General features: G+C 39.1%; 1 protein-coding gene across 1 annotated transcript in view; it reads left to right on the top strand.

Moving 5' to 3' along the window:
- The first annotated feature begins 495 nt into the window (after positions 1-495).
- LOC146829996 (uncharacterized) overlaps positions 496-17661 on the top strand; it is a 99060-nt gene continuing 81894 nt past the window's right edge. Inside the window, exons 1-7 of the mRNA XM_085603680.1 lie at positions 496-511; positions 1079-1219; positions 3175-3315; positions 5270-5410; positions 11550-11690; positions 13645-13785; positions 15741-15881. Of these exons, the coding sequence (XP_085459806.1) occupies positions 496-511; positions 1079-1219; positions 3175-3315; positions 5270-5410; positions 11550-11690; positions 13645-13785; positions 15741-15881 (862 nt within the window). The remainder of the gene's footprint in view (positions 512-1078; positions 1220-3174; positions 3316-5269; positions 5411-11549; positions 11691-13644; positions 13786-15740; positions 15882-17661) is intronic.

Here is a 17661-nt window from a genome sequence, read left to right as displayed (position 1 = left end):
ACGTCAGGTAAATATTCGTAAGATAGACAATTTGAGAAATATCTATATAAAGAGAATGATAATTTAAATTTTGAAAAGTCTTAGTGAACAGTAGGATTAAATAAAACACCTGTGTAATGAGTGCTTTGTAGGAAATGAGCAATCATTCTAAAATGTAAAGAGACGAGAGTCTCTGAATCTGACGCATATGTAACCCACTACACATTACCCAGAACAGCTCATCTCATTTTTCTGCAAATTATTGCAGCACTAGTTTGCTCAGGAAATAACTGTAACGTATTTGTCCAGTGTAAGGAGGACTTTTCAGCAGATTTCTAGAGGAAAATATTGTTGCATTAATGTAAGAGACTTTCCTACTCATTTGAAAGAAGGACAGTAAATAAAATCTCACAGGAAATGGTTGATTTCCTTCATGGACATTTAGCTGCATAGATAATTTGGGGTTCTGCATATGGCTGATTTTCCTTGACGTAAAATACTCCAGCTGCTTCACCCATGGTGTCATTGTTGAGTAAATGATGCTAAAACTTGTTGAATATCAGTTGCCTGATCTGAGTGATGGATCTGCCACTAACTCTGTTAGAGACATTACTGTGGCAGTCTGCTGAACAAAGGGAGTCGCCTTTCACTTAAGGATTAGTAACATTTACTTCACCCAGCATGTTTGACAGAGTAGACATGCAGTCATTGGCAGTGTACTCTCACTTTGTGGGTGCATCTGTAGTGTCCACACTTTGAGATGGAAATTCCACTAGCGCAGAAAATCCACTGGCAGAGGAGGGTATTTGTGGATTTTCCATTGAAGTGTTTTTGTCCATAGTGCTTATATCTGCTAAGTTGAAAAAACAGCTACTGATGCAGGACAACTCTATCTTTGATGGAGTTTCCTTCTCTGTCTTGGCAGAGAAGGAAAATGCACCAAAATGTGTGTAATCTCTGGATTTGCCAACATATCTACAATTGATTTACGCATAATATAAATTCAACCTGATGGATTTTGATAGACAATCTGCAGTTTCATTTGCTAACCTGTGATTGCAAGATGTATTTTTTATGTAAACAAATGTGTATTCCACAGTCGAATGTGCTATTGAACCAAAATCAAGAGTCAATTGTGGCTACGAAGGAATCACCAAAGAGCAGTGCAATGTAAAAGGCTGCTGCTATGATGAAAGCAAACTGGGAACCATCTGGTGCTTCAATCGACTTCAGCCGAACGGTAAGGTGCTAAGAAGAAGGACGTCTGTGTTTTCAATTTCCGGTTTCTTGTAAAACAGTTGAGGATATTTTGAAATATTAAATGATTGACTAGATTTGAACAGCGAAATACCCCTCTTTGTAGAACACATACCAAATTCACATAAGAAACTACTGACACAATGGCCTCCAGCATACTCTCTATGCAGTACAGGAAAGCTTGACTTTGAATACTTCGAAGTTGGTATCACTTCTATGGCCTTCTGTGATAAGCTGGCCTGATATATGATGTCCACTAATGTAAGCGGGCACCGTGCACCAGTCCATACAACCCTTATGGTGATTTAAGAGGTCTTAGACAACTGTTAAAGCTCTCTAAGTAGTAGCTGTGGAGAGCAGCCTTCAGGCTAAGTCTTGAAGGAGTATAAAGCAGTGTGTTGTATCAGAATGCAATCTTATAGGATAGATTAAATGGAAAAGAACCACACAAAGTATTTTTAATAATATGTATATATTATATGACACTATCTAGTACATTACAAAAGTTCCTAAACCGAGATAGACACAAAGCACACAATACTGTAGCAAAGAAATCACAGTTAATAGCACTAATGCACAGTGGGCCCCAGAGGGGATCAAAACATATACTAAGAAAGTCGCATAAGAACCACCACTCGAGTCAGGACAATGTCGAGAGGATATAGAATCTAAGGGAACCCAAGGAACCACTAAAGGTGAGTAGATAGGGACCCCCCGGAGAGTGCATGCACTGTGGGAACACTACTGCGGGCTCCGTACAACTCTACGCATAAGTCGCGGTGGAGTTTTAAAGATTAAGGACCCTTCCCTGTCTTCCCAATGATATAACAGAAAATACCCAAAACAACTTTGTCAGATGACGTCAGGTAAATATTCGTAAGATAGACAATTTGAGAAATATCTATATAAAGAGAATGATAATTTGAATTTGGAAAAAGTCTTAGTGAACAGTAGGATTAAAGAAAACACCTGTGTAATGAGTGCTTTGTAGGAAATGAGCAATCATTCTAAAATGTAAAGAGACGAGAGTCTCTGAATCTGACGCATATGTAACCCACTACACATTACCCAGAACAGCTCATCTCATTTTTCTGCCAATTATTGCAGCACTAGTTTGCTCAGGACATAACTGTAACGTATTTGTCCAGTGTAAGGAGGACTTTTCAGCAGATTTCTAGAGGAAAATATTGTTGCATTAATGTAAGAGACTTTCCTACTCATTTGAAAGAAGGACAGTAAATAAAATCTCACAGGAAATGGTTGATTTCCTTCATTGACTTTTAGCTGCATAGCTAATTTGGGGTTCTGTATATGGCTGATATTCCATGACGTAAAATACTCCAGCTGCTTCACCCATGGTGTCATTGTTGAGTAAATGATGCTAAAACTTGTTGAATATCAGTTGCCTGATCTGAGTGATGGATCTGCCACTAACTCTGTTAGAGACATTACTGTGGCAGTCTGCTGAACAAAGGGAGTCGCCTTTCACTTAAGGATTAGTAACATTTACTTCACCCAGCATGTTTGACAGAGTAGACATGCAGTCATTGGCAGTGTACTCTCACTTTGTGGGTGCATCTGTAGTGTCCACACTTTGAGATGGAAATTCCACTAGCGCAGAAAATCCACTGGCAGAGGAGGGCATTTGTGGATTTTCCATAGAAGTGTTTTTGTCCATAGTGCTTATATCTGCTAAGTTGAAAAAACAGCTACTGATGCAGGACAACTCTATCTTTGATGGAGTTTCCTTCTCTGTCTTGGCAGAGAAGGAAAATGCACCACAATGTGTGTAATCTCTGGATTTGCCAACATATCTACAATTGATTTACGCATAATATAAATTCAACCTGATGGATTTTGATAGACAATCTGCAGTTTCATTTGCTAACCTGTGATTGCAAGATGTATTTTTTATGTAAACAAATGTGTATTCCACAGTCGAATGTGCTATTGAACCAAAATCAAGAGTCAATTGTGGCTACGAAGGAATCACCAAAGAGCAGTGCAATGTAAAAGGCTGCTGCTATGATGAAAGCAAACCGGGAACCATCTGGTGCTTCAATCGACTTCAGCCGAACGGTAAGGTGCTAAGAAGAAGGACGTCTGTGTTTTCAATTTCCGGTTTCTTGTAAAACAGTTGAGGATATTTTGAAATATTAAATGATTGACTAGATTTGAACAGCGAAATACCCCTCTTTGTAGAACACATACCAAATTCACATAAGAAACTACTGACACAATGGCCTCCAGCATACTCTCTATGCAGTACAGGAAAGCTTGACTTTGAATACTTCGAAGTTGGTATCACTTCTATGGCCTTCTGTGATAAGCTGGCCTGATATATGATGTCCACTAATGTAAGCGGGCACCGTGCACCAGTCCATACAACCCTTATGGTGATTTAAGAGGTCTTAGACAACTGTTAAAGCTCTCTAAGTAGTAGCTGTGGAGAGCAGCCTTCAGGCTAAGTCTTGAAGGAGTATAAAGCAGTGTGTTGTATCAGAATGCAATCTTATAGGATAGATTAAATGGAAAAGAACCACACAAAGTATTTTTAATAATATGTATATATTATATGACACTATCTAGTACATTACAAAAGTTCCTAAACCGAGATAGACACAAAGCACACAATACTTTAGCAAAGAAATCACAGTTAATAGCACTAATGCACAGTGGGCCCCAGAGGGGATCAAAACATATACTAAGAAAGTCGCATAAAAACCACCACTCGAGTCAAGACAATGTCGAGAGGATATAGAATCTAAGGGACCCCAAGGAACCACTAAAGGTGAGTAGATAGGGACCCCCCGGAGAGTGCATGCACTGTGGGAACACTACTGCGGGCTCCGTACAACTCTACGCATAAGTCGCAGTGGAGTTTTAAAGATTAAGGACCCTTCCCTGTCTTCCCAATGATATAACAGAAAATACCCAAAACAACTTTGTCAGATGACGTCAGGTAAATATTCGTAAGATAGACAATTTGAGAAATATCTATATATAGAGAATGATAATTTAAATTTTGAAAAGTCTTAGTGAACAGTAGGATTAAATAAAACACCTGTGTAATGAGTGCTTTGTAGGAAATGAGCAATCATTCTAAAATGTAAAGAGACGAGAGTCTCTGAATCTGACGCATATGTAACCCACTACACATTACCCAGAACAGCTCATCTCATTTTTCTGCCAATTATTGCAGCACTAGTTTGCTCAGGAAATAAATGTAACGTATTTGTCCAGTGTAAGAAGGACTTTTCAGCAGATTTCTAGAGGAAAATATTGTTGCATTAATGTAAGAGACTTTCCTACTCATTTGAAAGAAGGACAGTAAATAAAATCTCACAGGAAATGGTTGATTTCCTTCATGGACTTTTAGCTGCATAGCTAATTTGGGGTTCTGCATATGGCTGATTTTCCATGACGTAAAATACTCCAGCTGCTTCACCCATGGTGTCATTGTTGAGTAAATGATGCTAAAACTTGTTGAATATCAGTTGCCTGATCTGAGTGATGGATCTGCCACTAACTCTGTTAGAGACATTACTGTGGCAGTCTGCTGAACAAAGGGAGTCGCCTTTCACTTAAGGATTAGTAACATTTACTTCACCCAGCATGTTTGACAGAGTAGACATGCAGTCATTGGCAGTGTACTCTCACTTTGTGGGTGCATCTGTAGTGTCCACACTTTGAGATGGAAATTCCACTAGCGCAGAAAATCCACTGGCAGAGGAGGGTATTTGTGGATTTTCCATTGAAGTGTTTTTGTCCATAGTGCTTATATCTGCTAAGTTGAAAAAACAGCTACTGATGCAGGACAACTCTATCTTTGATGGAGTTTCCTTCTCTGTCTTGGCAGAGAAGGAAAATGCACCAAAATGTGTGTAATCTCTGGATTTGCCAACATATCTACAATTGATTTACGCATAATATAAATTCAACCTGATGGATTTTGATAGACAATCTGCAGTTTCATTTGCTAACCTGTGATTGCAAGATGTATTTTTTATGTAAACAAATGTGTATTCCACAGTCGAATGTGCTATTGAACCAAAATCAAGAGTCAATTGTGGCTACGAAGGAATCACCAAAGAGCAGTGCAATGTAAAAGGCTGCTGCTATGATGAAAGCAAACTGGGAACCATCTGGTGCTTCAATCGACTTCAGCCGAACGGTAAGGTGCTAAGAAGAAGGACGTCTGTGTTTTCAATTTCCGGTTTCTTGTAAAACAGTTGAGGATATTTTGAAATATTAAATGATTGACTAGATTTGAACAGCGAAATACCCCTCTTTGTAGAACACATACCAAATTCACATAAGAAACTACTGACACAATGGCCTCCAGCATACTCTCTATGCAGTACAGGAAAGCTTGACTTTGAATACTTCGAAGTTGGTATCACTTCTATGGCCTTCTGTGATAAGCTGGCCTGATATATGATGTCCACTAATGTAAGCGGGCACCGTGCACCAGTCCATACAACCCTTATGGTGATTTAAGAGGTCTTAGACAACTGTTAAAGCTCTCTAAGTAGTAGCTGTGGAGAGCAGCCTTCAGGCTAAGTCTTGAAGGAGTATAAAGCAGTGTGTTGTATCAGAATGCAATCTTATAGGATAGATTAAATGGAAAAGAACCACACAAAGTATTTTTAATAATATGTATATATTATATGACACTATCTAGTACATTACAAAAGTTCCTAAACCGAGATAGACACAAAGCACACAATACTGTAGCAAAGAAATCACAGTTAATAGCACTAATGCACAGTGGGCCCCAGAGGGGATCAAAACATATACTAAGAAAGTCGCATAAGAACCACCACTCGAGTCAGGACAATGTCGAGAGGATATAGAATCTAAGGGAACCCAAGGAACCACTAAAGGTGAGTAGATAGGGACCCCCCGGAGAGTGCATGCACTGTGGGAACACTACTGCGGGCTCCGTACAACTCTACGCATAAGTCGCGGTGGAGTTTTAAAGATTAAGGACCCTTCCCTGTCTTCCCAATGATATAACAGAAAATACCCAAAACAACTTTGTCAGATGACGTCAGGTAAATATTCGTAAGATAGACAATTTGAGAAATATCTATATAAAGAGAATGATAATTTGAATTTGGAAAAAGTCTTAGTGAACAGTAGGATTAAAGAAAACACCTGTGTAATGAGTGCTTTGTAGGAAATGAGCAATCATTCTAAAATGTAAAGAGACGAGAGTCTCTGAATCTGACGCATATGTAACCCACTACACATTACCCAGAACAGCTCATCTCATTTTTCTGCCAATTATTGCAGCACTAGTTTGCTCAGGACATAACTGTAACGTATTTGTCCAGTGTAAGGAGGACTTTTCAGCAGATTTCTAGAGGAAAATATTGTTGCATTAATGTAAGAGACTTTCCTACTCATTTGAAAGAAGGACAGTAAATAAAATCTCACAGGAAATGGTTGATTTCCTTCATTAACTTTTAGCTGCATAGCTAATTTGGGGTTCTGTATATGGCTGATATTCCATGACGTAAAATACTCCAGCTGCTTCACCCATGGTGTCATTGTTGAGTAAATGATGCTAAAACTTGTTGAATATCAGTTGCCTGATCTGAGTGATGGATCTGCCACTAACTCTGTTAGAGACATTACTGTGGCAGTCTGCTGAACAAAGGGAGTCGCCTTTCACTTAAGGATTAGTAACATTTACTTCACCCAGCATGTTTGACAGAGTAGACATGCAGTCATTGGCAGTGTACTCTCACTTTGTGGGTGCATCTGTAGTGTCCACACTTTGAGATGGAAATTCCACTAGCGCAGAAAATCCACTGGCAGAGGAGGGCATTTGTGGATTTTCCATAGAAGTGTTTTTGTCCATAGTGCTTATATCTGCTAAGTTGAAAAAACAGCTACTGATGCAGGACAACTCTATCTTTGATGGAGTTTCCTTCTCTGTCTTGGCAGAGAAGGAAAATGCACCACAATGTGTGTAATCTCTGGATTTGCCAACATATCTACAATTGATTTACGCATAATATAAATTCAACCTGATGGATTTTGATAGACAATCTGCAGTTTCATTTGCTAACCTGTGATTGCAAGATGTATTTTTTATGTAAACAAATGTGTATTCCACAGTCGAATGTGCTATTGAACCAAAATCAAGAGTCAATTGTGGCTACGAAGGAATCACCAAAGAGCAGTGCAATGTAAAAGGCTGCTGCTATGATGAAAGCAAACCGGGAACCATCTGGTGCTTCAATCGACTTCAGCCGAACGGTAAGGTGCTAAGAAGAAGGACGTCTGTGTTTTCAATTTCCGGTTTCTTGTAAAACAGTTGAGGATATTTTGAAATATTAAATGATTGACTAGATTTGAACAGCGAAATACCCCTCTTTGTAGAACACATACCAAATTCACATAAGAAACTACTGACACAATGGCCTCCAGCATACTCTCTATGCAGTACAGGAAAGCTTGACTTTGAATACTTCGAAGTTGGTATCACTTCTATGGCCTTCTGTGATAAGCTGGCCTGATATATGATGTCCACTAATGTAAGCGGGCACCGTGCACCAGTCCATACAACCCTTATGGTGATTTAAGAGGTCTTAGACAACTGTTAAAGCTCTCTAAGTAGTAGCTGTGGAGAGCAGCCTTCAGGCTAAGTCTTGAAGGAGTATAAAGCAGTGTGTTGTATCAGAATGCAATCTTATAGGATAGATTAAATGGAAAAGAACCACACAAAGTATTTTTAATAATATGTATATATTATATGACACTATCTAGTACATTACAAAAGTTCCTAAACCGAGATAGACACAAAGCACACAATACTGTAGCAAAGAAATCACAGTTAATAGCACTAATGCACAGTGGGCCCCAGAGGGGATCAAAACATATACTAAGAAAGTCGCATAAGAACCACCACTTTAGTCAGGACAATGTCGAGAGGATATAGAATCTAAGGGACCCCAAGGAACCACTAAAGGTGAGAAGATAGGGACCCCCCGGAGAGTGCATGCACTGTGGGAACACTACTGCGGGCTCCGTACAACTCTACGCATAAGTCGCGGTAGAGTTTTAAAGATTAAGGACCCTTCCCTGTCTTCCCAATGATATAACAGAAAATACCCAAAACAACTTTGTCAGATGACGTCAGGTAAATATTCGTAAGATAGACAATTTGAGAAATATCTATATAAAGAGAATGATAATTTAAATTTTGAAAAATCTTAGTGAACAGTAGGATTAAATAAAACACCTGTGTAATGAGTGCTTTGTAGGAAATGAGCAATCATTCTAAAATGTAAAGAGACGAGAGTCTCTGAATCTGACGCATATGTAACCCACTACACATTACCCAGAACAGCTCATCTCATTTTTCTGCCAATTATTGCAGCACTAGTTTGCTCAGGAAATAACTGTAACGTATTTGTCCAGTGTAAGGAGGACTTTTCAGCAGATTTCTAGAGGAAAATATTGTTGCATTAATGTAAGAGACTTTCCTACTCATTTGAAAGAAGGACAGTAAATAAAATCTCACAGGAAATGGTTGATTTCCTTCATGGACTTTTAGCTGCATAGCTAATTTGGGGTTCTGCATATGGCTGATTTTCCTTGACGTAAAATACTCCAGCTGCTTCACCCATGGTGTCATTGTTGAGTAAATGATGCTAAAACTTGTTGAATATCAGTTGCCTGATCTGAGTGATGGATCTGCCACTAACTCTGTTAGAGACATTACTGTGGCAGTCTGCTGAACAAAGGGAGTCGCCTTTCACTTAAGGATTAGTAACATTTACTTCACCCAGCATGTTTGACAGAGTAGACATGCAGTCATTGGCAGTGTACTCTCACTTTGTGGGTGCATCTGTAGTGTCCACACTTTGAGATGGAAATTCCACTAGCGCAGAAAATCCACTGGCAGAGGAGGGCATTTGTGGATTTTCCATAGAAGTGTTTTTGTCCATAGTGCTTATATCTGCTAAGTTGAAAAAACAGCTACTGATGCAGGACAACTCTATCTTTGATGGAGTTTCCTTCTCTGTCTTGGCAGAGAAGGAAAATGCACCACAATGTGTGTAATCTCTGGATTTGCCAACATATCTACAATTGATTTATGCATAATATAAATTCAACCTGATGGATTTTGATAGACAATCTGCAGTTTCATTTGCTAACCTGTGATTGCAAGATGTATTTTTTATGTAAACAAATGTGTATTCCACAGTCGAATGTGCTATTGAACCAAAATCAAGAGTCAATTGTGGCTACGAAGGAATCACCAAAGAGCAGTGCAATGTAAAAGGCTGCTGCTATGATGAAAGCAAACTGGGAACCATCTGGTGCTTCAATCGACTTCAGCCGAACGGTAAGGTGCTAAGAAGAAGGACGTCTGTGTTTTCAATTTCCGGTTTCTTGTAAAACAGTTGAGGATATTTTGAAATATTAAATGATTGACTAGATTTGAACAGCGAAATACCCCTCTTTGTAGAACATATACCAAATTCACATAAGAAACTACTGACACAATGGCCTCCAGCATACTCTCTATGCAGTACAGGAAAGCTTGACTTTGAATACTTCGAAGTTGGTATCACTTCTATGGCCTTCTGTGATAAGCTGGCCTGATATATGATGTCCACTAATGTAAGCGGGCACCAGTCCATACAACCCTTATGGTGATTTAAGAGGTCTTAGACAACTGTTAAAGCTCTCTAAGTAGTAGCTGTGGAGAGCAGCCTTCAGGCTAAGTCTTGAAGGAGTATAAAGCAGTGTGTTGTATCAGAATGCAATCTTATAGGATAGATTAAATGGAAAAGAACCACACAAAGTATTTTTAATAATATGTATATATTATATGACACTATCTAGTACATTACAAAAGTTCCTAAACCGAGATAGACACAAAGCACACAATACTGTAGCAAAGAAATCACAGTTAATAGCACTAATGCACAGTGGGCCCCAGAGGGGATCAAAACATATACTAAGAAAGTCGCATAAGAACCACCACTCGAGTCAGGACAATGTCGAGAGGATATAGAATCTAAGGGAACCCAAGGAACCACTAAAGGTGAGTAGATAGGGACCCCCCGGAGACTGCATGCACTGTGGGAACACTACTGCGGGCTCCGTACAACTCTACGCATAAGTCGCGGTGGAGTTTTAAAGATTAAGGACCCTTCCCTGTCTTCCCAATGATATAACAGAAAATACCCAAAACAACTTTGTCAGATGACGTCAGGTAAATATTCGTAAGATAGAAAATTTGAGAAATATCTATATAAAGAGAATGATAATTTGAATTTGGAAAAAGTCTTAGTGAACAGTAGGATTAAAGAAAACACCTGTGTAATGAGTGCTTTGTAGGAAATGAGCAATCATTCTAAAATGTAAAGAGACGAGAGTCTCTGAATCTGACGCATATGTAACCCACTACACATTACCCAGAACAGCTCATCTCATTTTTCTGCCAATTATTGCAGCACTAGTTTGCTCAGGACATAACTGTAACGTATTTGTCCAGTGTAAGGAGGACTTTTCAGCAGATTTCTAGAGGAAAATATTGTTGCATTAATGTAAGAGACTTTCCTACTCATTTGAAAGAAGGACAGTAAATAAAATCTCACAGGAAATGGTTGATTTCCTTCATTGACTTTTAGCTGCATAGCTAATTTGGGGTTCTGTATATGGCTGATATTCCATGACGTAAAATACTCCAGCTGCTTCACCCATGGTGTCATTGTTGAGTAAATGATGCTAAAACTTGTTGAATATCAGTTGCCTGATCTGAGTGATGGATCTGCCACTAACTCTGTTAGAGACATTACTGTGGCAGTCTGCTGAACAAAGGGAGTCGCCTTTCACTTAAGGATTAGTAACATTTACTTCACCCAGCATGTTTGACAGAGTAGACATGCAGTCATTGGCAGTGTACTCTCACTTTGTGGGTGCATCTGTAGTGTCCACACTTTGAGATGGAAATTCCACTAGCGCAGAAAATCCACTGGCAGAGGAGGGCATTTGTGGATTTTCCATAGAAGTGTTTTTGTCCATAGTGCTTATATCTGCTAAGTTGAAAAAACAGCTACTGATGCAGGACAACTCTATCTTTGATGGAGTTTCCTTCTCTGTCTTGGCAGAGAAGGAAAATGCACCACAATGTGTGTAATCTCTGGATTTGCCAACATATCTACAATTGATTTACGCATAATATAAATTCAACCTGATGGATTTTGATAGACAATCTGCAGTTTCATTTGCTAACCTGTGATTGCAAGATGTATTTTTTATGTAAACAAATGTGTATTCCACAGTCGAATGTGCTATTGAACCAAAATCAAGAGTCAATTGTGGCTACGAAGGAATCACCAAAGAGCAGTGCAATGTAAAAGGCTGCTGCTATGATGAAAGCAAACCGGGAACCATCTGGTGCTTCAATCGACTTCAGCCGAACGGTAAGGTGCTAAGAAGAAGGACGTCTGTGTTTTCAATTTCCGGTTTCTTGTAAAACAGTTGAGGATATTTTGAAATATTAAATGATTGACTAGATTTGAACAGCGAAATACCCCTCTTTGTAGAACACATACCAAATTCACATAAGAAACTACTGACACAATGGCCTCCAGCATACTCTCTATGCAGTACAGGAAAGCTTGACTTTGAATACTTCGAAGTTGGTATCACTTCTATGGCCTTCTGTGATAAGCTGGCCTGATATATGATGTCCACTAATGTAAGCGGGCACCGTGCACCAGTCCATACAACCCTTATGGTGATTTAAGAGGTCTTAGACAACTGTTAAAGCTCTCTAAGTAGTAGCTGTGGAGAGCAGCCTTCAGGCTAAGTCTTGAAGGAGTATAAAGCAGTGTGTTGTATCAGAATGCAATCTTATAGGATAGATTAAATGGAAAAGAACCACACAAAGTATTTTTAATAATATGTATATATTATATGACACTATCTAGTACATTACAAAAGTTCCTAAACCGAGATAGACACAAAGCACACAATACTTTAGCAAATAAATCACAGTTAATAGCACTAATGCACAGTGGGCCCCAGAGGGGATCAAAACATATACTAAGAAAGTCGCATAAAAACCACCACTCGAGTCAAGACAATGTCGAGAGGATATAGAATCTAAGGGACCCCAAGGAACCACTAAAGGTGAGTAGATAGGGACCCCCCGGAGAGTGCATGCACTGTGGGAACACTACTGCGGGCTCCGTACAACTCTACGCATAAGTCGCAGTGGAGTTTTAAAGATTAAGGACCCTTCCCTGTCTTCCCAATGATATAACAGAAAATACCCAAAACAACTTTGTCAGATGACGTCAGGTAAATATTCGTAAGATAGACAATTTGAGAAATATCTATATATAGAGAATGATAATTTAAATTTTGAAAAGTCTTAGTGAACAGTAGGATTAAATAAAACACCTGTGTAATGAGTGCTTTGTAGGAAATGAGCAATCATTCTAAAATGTAAAGAGACGAGAGTCTCTGAATCTGACGCATATGTAACCCACTACACATTACCCAGAACAGCTCATCTCATTTTTCTGCCAATTATTGCAGCACTAGTTTGCTCAGGAAATAAATGTAACGTATTTGTCCAGTGTAAGAAGGACTTTTCAGCAGATTTCTAGAGGAAAATATTGTTGCATTAATGTAAGAGACTTTCCTACTCATTTGAAAGAAGGACAGTAAATAAAATCTCACAGGAAATGGTTGATTTCCTTCATGGACTTTTAGCTGCATAGCTAATTTGGGGTTCTGCATATGGCTGATTTTCCATGACGTAAAATACTCCAGCTGCTTCACCCATGGTGTCATTGTTGAGTAAATGATGCTAAAACTTGTTGAATATCAGTTGCCTGATCTGAGTGATGGATCTGCCACTAACTCTGTTAGAGACATTACTGTGGCAGTCTGCTGAACAAAGGGAGTCGCCTTTCACTTAAGGATTAGTAACATTTACTTCACCCAGCATGTTTGACAGAGTAGACATGCAGTCATTGGCAGTGTACTCTCACTTTGTGGGTGCATCTGTAGTGTCCACACTTTGAGATGGAAATTCCACTAGCGCAGAAAATCCACTGGCAGAGGAGGGTATTTGTGGATTTTCCATTGAAGTGTTTTTGTCCATAGTGCTTATATCTGCTAAGTTGAAAAAACAGCTACTGATGCAGGACAACTCTATCTTTGATGGAGTTTCCTTCTCTGTCTTGGCAGAGAAGGAAAATGCACCAAAATGTGTGTAATCTCTGGATTTGCCAACATATCTACAATTGATTTACGCATAATATAAATTCAACCTGATGGATTTTGATAGACAATCTGCAGTTTCATTTGCTAACCTGTGATTGCAAGATGTATTTTTTATGTAAACAAATGTGTATTCCACAGTCGAATGTGCTATTGAACCAAAATCAAGAGTCAATTGTGGCTACGAAGGAATCACCAAAGAGCAGTGCAATGTAAAAGGCTGCTGCTATGATGAAAGCAAACTGGGAACCATCTGGTGCTTCAATCGACTTCAGCCGAACGGTAAGGTGCTAAGAAGAAGGACGTCTGTGTTTTCAATTTCCGGTTTCTTGTAAAACAGTTGAGGATATTTTGAAATATTAAATGATTGACTAGATTTGAACAGCGAAATACCCCTCTTTGTAGAACACATACCAAATTCACATAAGAAACTACTGACACAATGGCCTCCAGCATACTCTCTATGCAGTACAGGAAAGCTTGACTTTGAATACTTCGAAGTTGGTATCACTTCTATGGCCTTCTGTGATAAGCTGGCCTGATATATGATGTCCACTAATGTAAGCGGGCACCGTGCACCAGTCCATACAACCCTTATGGTGATTTAAGAGGTCTTAGACAACTGTTAAAGCTCTCTAAGTAGTAGCTGTGGAGAGCAGCCTTCAGGCTAAGTCTTGAAGGAGTATAAAGCAGTGTGTTGTATCAGAATGCAATCTTATAGGATAGATTAAATGGAAAAGAACCACACAAAGTATTTTTAATAATATGTATATATTATATGACACTATCTAGTACATTACAAAAGTTCCTAAACCGAGATAGACACAAAGCACACAATACTGTAGCAAAGAAATCACAGTTAATAGCACTAATGCACAGTGGGCCCCAGAGGGGATCAAAACATATACTAAGAAAGTCGCATAAGAACCACCACTCGAGTCAGGACAATGTCGAGAGGATATAGAATCTAAGGGAACCCAAGGAACCACTAAAGGTGAGTAGATAGGGACCCCCCGGAGAGTGCATGCACTGTGGGAACACTACTGCGGGCTCCGTACAACTCTACGCATAAGTCGCGGTGGAGTTTTAAAGATTAAGGACCCTTCCCTGTCTTCCCAATGATATAACAGAAAATACCCAAAACAACTTTGTCAGATGACGTCAGGTAAATATTCGTAAGATAGACAATTTGAGAAATATCTATATAAAGAGAATGATAATTTGAATTTGGAAAAAGTCTTAGTGAACAGTAGGATTAAAGAAAACACCTGTGTAATGAGTGCTTTGTAGGAAATGAGCAATCATTCTAAAATGTAAAGAGACGAGAGTCTCTGAATCTGACGCATATGTAACCCACTACACATTACCCAGAACAGCTCATCTCATTTTTCTGCCAATTATTGCAGCACTAGTTTGCTCAGGACATAACTGTAACGTATTTGTCCAGTGTAAGGAGGACTTTTCAGCAGATTTCTAGAGGAAAATATTGTTGCATTAATGTAAGAGACTTTCCTACTCATTTGAAAGAAGGACAGTAAATAAAATCTCACAGGAAATGGTTGATTTCCTTCATTGACTTTTAGCTGCATAGCTAATTTGGGGTTCTGTATATGGCTGATATTCCATGACGTAAAATACTCCAGCTGCTTCACCCATGGTGTCATTGTTGAGTAAATGATGCTAAAACTTGTTGAATATCAGTTGCCTGATCTGAGTGATGGATCTGCCACTAACTCTGTTAGAGACATTACTGTGGCAGTCTGCTGAACAAAGGGAGTCGCCTTTCACTTAAGGATTAGTAACATTTACTTCACCCAGCATGTTTGACAGAGTAGACATGCAGTCATTGGCAGTGTACTCTCACTTTGTGGGTGCATCTGTAGTGTCCACACTTTGAGATGGAAATTCCACTAGCGCAGAAAATCCACTGGCAGAGGAGGGCATTTGTGGATTTTCCATAGAAGTGTTTTTGTCCATAGTGCTTATATCTGCTAAGTTGAAAAAACAGCTACTGATGCAGGACAACTCTATCTTTGATGGAGTTTCCTTCTCTGTCTTGGCAGAGAAGGAAAATGCACCACAATGTGTGTAATCTCTGGATTTGCCAACATATCTACAATTGATTTACGCATAATATAAATTCAACCTGATGGATTTTGATAGACAATCTGCAGTTTCATTTGCTAACCTGTGATTGCAAGATGTATTTTTTATGTAAACAAATGTGTATTCCACAGTCGAATGTGCTATTGAACCAAAATCAAGAGTCAATTGTGGCTACGAAGGAATCACCAAAGAGCAGTGCAATGTAAAAGGCTGCTGCTATGATGAAAGCAAACCGGGAACCATCTGGTGCTTCAATCGACTTCAGCCGAACGGTAAGGTGCTAAGAAGAAGGACGTCTGTGTTTTCAATTTCCGGTTTCTTGTAAAACAGTTGAGGATATTTTGAAATATTAAATGATTGACTAGATTTGAACAGCGAAATACCCCTCTTTGTAGAACACATACCAAATTCACATAAGAAACTACTGACACAATGGCCTCCAGCATACTCTCTATGCAGTACAGGAAAGCTTGACTTTGAATACTTCGAAGTTGGTATCACTTCTATGGCCTTCTGTGATAAGCTGGCCTGATATATGATGTCCACTAATGTAAGCGGGCACCGTGCACCAGTCCATACAACCCTTATGGTGATTTAAGAGGTCTTAGACAACTGTTAAAGCTCTCTAAGTAGTAGCTGTGGAGAGCAGCCTTCAGGCTAAGTCTTGAAGGAGTATAAAGCAGTGTGTTGTATCAGAATGCAATCTTATAGGATAGATTAAATGGAAAAGAACCACACAAAGTATTTTTAATAATATGTATATATTATATGACACTATCTAGTACATTACAAAAGTTCCTAAACCGAGATAGACACAAAGCACACAATACTTTAGCAAAGAAATCACAGTTAATAGCACTAATGCACAGTGGGCCCCAGAGGGGATCAAAACATATACTAAGAAAGTCGCATAAAAACCACCACTCGAGTCAAGACAATGTCGAGAGGATATAGAATCTAAGGGACCCCAAGGAACCACTAAAGGTGAGTAGATAGGGACCCCCCGGAGAGTGCATGCACTGTGGGAACACTACTGCGGGCTCCGTACAACTCTACGCATAAGTCGCAGTGGAGTTTTAAAGATTAAGGACCCTTCCCTGTCTTCCCAATGATATAACAGAAAATACCCAAAACAACTTTGTCAGATGACGTCAGGTAAATATTCGTAAGATAGACAATTTGAGAAATATCTATATATAGAGAATGATAATTTAAATTTTGAAAAGTCTTAGTGAACAGTAGGATTAAATAAAACACCTGTGTAATGAGTGCTTTGTAGGAAATGAGCAATCATTCTAAAATGTAAAGAGACGAGAGTCTCTGAATCTGACGCATATGTAACCCACTACACATTACCCAGAACAGCTCATCTCATTTTTCTGCCAATTATTGCAGCACTAGTTTGCTCAGGAAATAAATGTAACGTATTTGTCCAGTGTAAGAAGGACTTTTCAGCAGATTTCTAGAGGAAAATATTGTTGCATTAATGTAAGAGACTTTCCTACTCATTTGAAAGAAGGACAGTAAATAAAATCTCACAGGAAATGGTTGATTTCCTTCATGGACTTTTAGCTGCATAGCTAATTTGGGGTTCTGCATATGGCTGATTTTCCATGACGTAAAATACTCCAGCTGCTTCACCCATGGTGTCATTGTTGAGTAAATGATGCTAAAACTTGTTGAATATCAGTTGCCTGATCTGAGTGATGGATCTGCCACTAACTCTGTTAGAGACATTACTGTGGCAGTCTGCTGAACAAAGGGAGTCGCCTTTCACTTAAGGATTAGTAACATTTACTTCACCCAGCATGTTTGACAGAGTAGACATGCAGTCATTGGCAGTGTACTCTCACTTTGTGGGTGCATCTGTAGTGTCCACACTTTGAGATGGAAATTCCACTAGCGCAGAAAATCCACTGGCAGAGGAGGGTATTTGTGGATTTTCCATTGAAGTGTTTTTGTCCATAGTGCTTATATCTGCTAAGTTGAAAAAACAGCTACTGATGCAGGACAACTCTATCTTTGATGGAGTTTCCTTCTCTGTCTTGGCAG

Source organism: Triturus cristatus, chromosome 5_1 (genome assembly GCF_964204655.1).
Source record: "Triturus cristatus chromosome 5_1, aTriCri1.1, whole genome shotgun sequence".
Taxonomy (NCBI): domain Eukaryota; kingdom Metazoa; phylum Chordata; class Amphibia; order Caudata; family Salamandridae; genus Triturus; species Triturus cristatus.
This window is presented reverse-complemented; position numbering and strand designations above follow the sequence as displayed.